The sequence below is a fragment of the Musa acuminata genome, chromosome BXJ1-6 (assembly GCF_036884655.1).
Source record: "Musa acuminata AAA Group cultivar baxijiao chromosome BXJ1-6, Cavendish_Baxijiao_AAA, whole genome shotgun sequence".
NCBI lineage: Eukaryota > Viridiplantae > Streptophyta > Magnoliopsida > Zingiberales > Musaceae > Musa > Musa acuminata.
This window is the reverse complement of record NC_088332.1, coordinates 15426444-15429747: the sequence shown is the minus strand read 5'-3', so window position 1 is coordinate 15429747 and position 3304 is coordinate 15426444. Positions and strand designations below refer to the sequence as shown.

At 59.1% G+C, this 3304-nt stretch overlaps 1 protein-coding gene across 1 annotated transcript; it reads right to left on the bottom strand.

Moving 5' to 3' along the window:
- Nucleotides 1-1131: 1131 nt before the first annotated feature.
- On the bottom strand, nt 1132-1923 carry LOC135677463 (uncharacterized). The gene has a single exon (XM_065189823.1). The coding sequence runs from the start codon at nt 1921-1923 to the stop codon at nt 1132-1134; it is 792 nt and encodes a 263-aa protein (XP_065045895.1).
- Between the last annotated feature and the right edge of the window lie 1381 nt (nt 1924-3304).

Genomic DNA, 3304 nt, shown 5'->3' with positions numbered 1-3304 from the left:
GAGGCGGGCATGTCCGGCCGTAGCGTCGACTAACTGGTCGACTTTTGGAAGGGGATAGCAATCCTTCGGGCATGCATTGTTGAGACTGGTGTAATCAACGAACATCCTCCAGCTTCCATTAGCTTTCTTGACGAGGACTACATTGGATAGCCATTGTGGGTATCTGGCTTCTTCTATGAAGTCCGCCGCCAGAAGTCGGCCCACTTCTTCCCGTATGGCCAGCTACCGATCAGGGGCCTGCTGCCTGGGCTTTTGTTTTACCAGGCGGGTGTCGGGTGAAATACTGAGGTGATGCTGTGCGACCTCCGGGTCGACGCACGTCATGTCGGATGGCGACCAGGCGAAGACGTCGACATTCTTCTGTAGGAGGCCGACGAGCTGTCTTCGTTCTTGCTCGGGTAGCTCCGACCCGATCTTAACCGTCTGCTCTGGCCGATCCTCTAGTAGCGGCACGTCGATGGTGGACCCCCTCGGCTCAGGATGGGGGGCTGGCTTCTTCGTCTCCCGGGGGTCCGCCAACGGTGGTTCGACCCTGGCCCTCTTGTGTAACGAAACGATGGTCAAGTAGCAGCGCCTGGATTCTCGGGGACTTCCTGCGACCTCTCCGGTCCCGGCGTGGGTCGGGAACTTCACAGTTTGGTTGTAGGTTGAGACGACAACTCTGATTTTGTTGAGGGTCGACCGGCCGAGAATGGCGTTGTATGCAATGGGGAGGTCGATTACCAGGAAGGTGGTCATCACCGTCTTCGACCTCGGCGGGGCTCCCAGGGTCAAGGGTAAAGTGATCGCCCCTAGCGGCGAGATTGAATCACCGGTGAATCCGGTGAGTGCCGAGAATATCAGCTTCATGTTATCTCCAGCTAAGCCGAGCTTTTGGAAGGCATCGAAGTAGAGTATGTCGGCCGAGCTCCCAGTATCGACCATGATCCTTCTTACTTGCGCATTGGCTATTCTGGCCGATATCACGAGCGCATCGTCGTGCTCGGTTTGTTCGGATGTCCCGGCCGGGAAGGTGATGTTAGGCTCGGGCCCGTGTCTGGGAGCTTCGACCGAAGCGGCTCTAGCGTACGCCTTTCTTCTGGTCATGGAATCCCCACCAGACGTGGGGCCGCCAGCTATTACGTCGATGTGTCATTCGATGGGACCCTCCGGGCGTGGTGAAGGTTCCTTGTCCGGTCGGAGGTACTGGCCGAGGTGTCCCCTACGAATAAGCTCCTCGATCTGCCTCTTTAGCTCCCGACACTGTTCAGTATCATGCCCATGTTGCCGGTGGAAGCGGCAGTACTTCGATTGGTCCGCCAGCGCCCGCGGACTCCTCATCGGGTAAGGTTCTTTGAGCAGTCCCTTTTCCCTTATGTGGAGGAATATTTCCGTTCGGGATGAGTTCAAGGCTGGGAGAGGGGGCCTTGATGCCGGCGGGTCGGTTCTGTCCAACCTACGCCGAGACGCAGCGGGTTGCTGCTGCCGGGGTGGCTCCGACTTGATCCTCTTGTGCTCCTCGCGTCTCCCGGCCATCCACGTCTCCGCGACGACGAACTGGCTCGCCCGTTGGAGCATCTCGGGTACCGTCATGGGAGGTCGCTCCACCAGAGACCAGAAGAACCTGGAGGGCCGCAGGCCTATCATGAATGCCTGCATCAATAGAGAAGGGTGAGCGTCCGAGAGTCCTCGGATTTGCGTCGTAAAACGGTTCACGAAGTGGGAGAGGGGCTCATCCTCCCTTTGGTTGAGTCCGAGGAGCAACGCCACGGACGGCTTCGGACGGGCGTAGGCGAGGAAGTTGAGCTCGAAGTCTCGGACGAGCTGATCGAAGGAAGAGATGGTCCCGGTCTTCAGGCCGATGTACCATGCACAGGCCGGTCCCCTCAAGGTCGTTGGGAACGCCCTGCACATCAAGGTGTCAGAAGTCCCATATAGCGCCATTTGGGCGCGAAACACAGCTACGTGATCCGCGGGGTCAGTGGCGCCGTCATAGGCGTCCAGGGATGGGAGCCGGAAGTGTGGTGGAATCACTTGATCTTGTATTTCGGGTGCGAACGGTGACCCTTGGTATCCGTCCACTCCGAGCTCCCCCTTTGACCTGCGAACCTCCTATTGTACTTCGTCGAGGCGTTGATTGAAGAGGCGCAACTAGGCTCGCAGGGCGTTCGTCGAGTCCGCGGATGGCACCTCAGGCTCCGGACGACTCGACGTGCCTTCCACCTCTCGGTCCCCGAGCTGGGCTGTTTGGTTTCGAGGCGAAGTAGGGCGCTCGGGGAGCGACGCGTGTGTCCGGGCGAGGGGCTCACGCTGTTGCAAAGGCTGGGTTGCATGTGGGGGCGTCGGCTGGGAGACGAGCGGGATGATAGTCTGCATCATGCCCGCCAGTGCTCGGACTTGGTGAGCGAGATCGTGGAAGGCTTCGGGCGAAACAGGCGGTGGGCCGACGGGGACGTCGGGTGGCGACAAACCCGGGTCGTTGAATAGCCGCCAGTAGCGCTCCGATGTCGTGGCAGGGCGTTCTTCGCCGGGTTCATCATGCAGGGGATGTTCTTCTAGGGTGTTGATCGGACGCGACCCCATGGCTGCGGGTTCGCCAGAGTGGATCTGCTGATCGCTCGACATTCGGCCCTCCTTCTAGCGCCAAAATGTTGCGGGAAACAACTGTATGTCGTGGCCTCGGGGCCGTCGCGGCTTGGTTCGGGTCCGAATGCGGGGGGATCTCGCGCGGCGTTCCTCGGGACAGCCGGGGTGGCCGGTTGCAATGGTCCGGGCGGGACGTTGCGTGTGGAGCGAAGCCTCGCCGCGGCACCGGGAAGGAGGGACCTCGCCTTTGTTCCTGCACACAGGTCAGGTCGGAAGCTTGGCCCGACCCCTCCGACGATCAAGTCAGATGATGTGGAAGGGAGTTTTTCTAGTGAAGAAGTGTCCTCCCCCTCGTTTAGAACTCGGGGGTATTTATAGGGCAGTTTAGTATTACCTGATATGCCTGCCTGCGGGAGGCAGGATCGTACCTCTGATGGCGTTTGACATTGCTATTGACGTTGCGTAGAGAACCGACTTGCCGTAGGATATGGGCGAGGGTTGGTTGTCGTCCTCCTCTGCCTCGGTCAAGCGCGCGGGGTCAGACAACGATGAAGTCGTTATCTGAGAGCGGATGACATCAGGGCGTGTCGAGTCAGCATTATTGCCCTCCTCCTCGGGCAGAGTGGCGCCCATGTGAGGCCGACATCGTGACATGTCATGTCGTCATTATTACCCCTATCAGCAGAGGAGAAAGCTACAAACTGCAGTGGACATATGATTTTACTTTGAAGATAAACTT

What these genes read in the sequence shown, in the direction of transcription:
- LOC135677463 (XM_065189823.1), bottom strand. Translation starts at nt 1,923, where the DNA reads ATGGCGCTATATGGGACTTCTGACACCTTGATGTGCAGGGCGTTCCCA.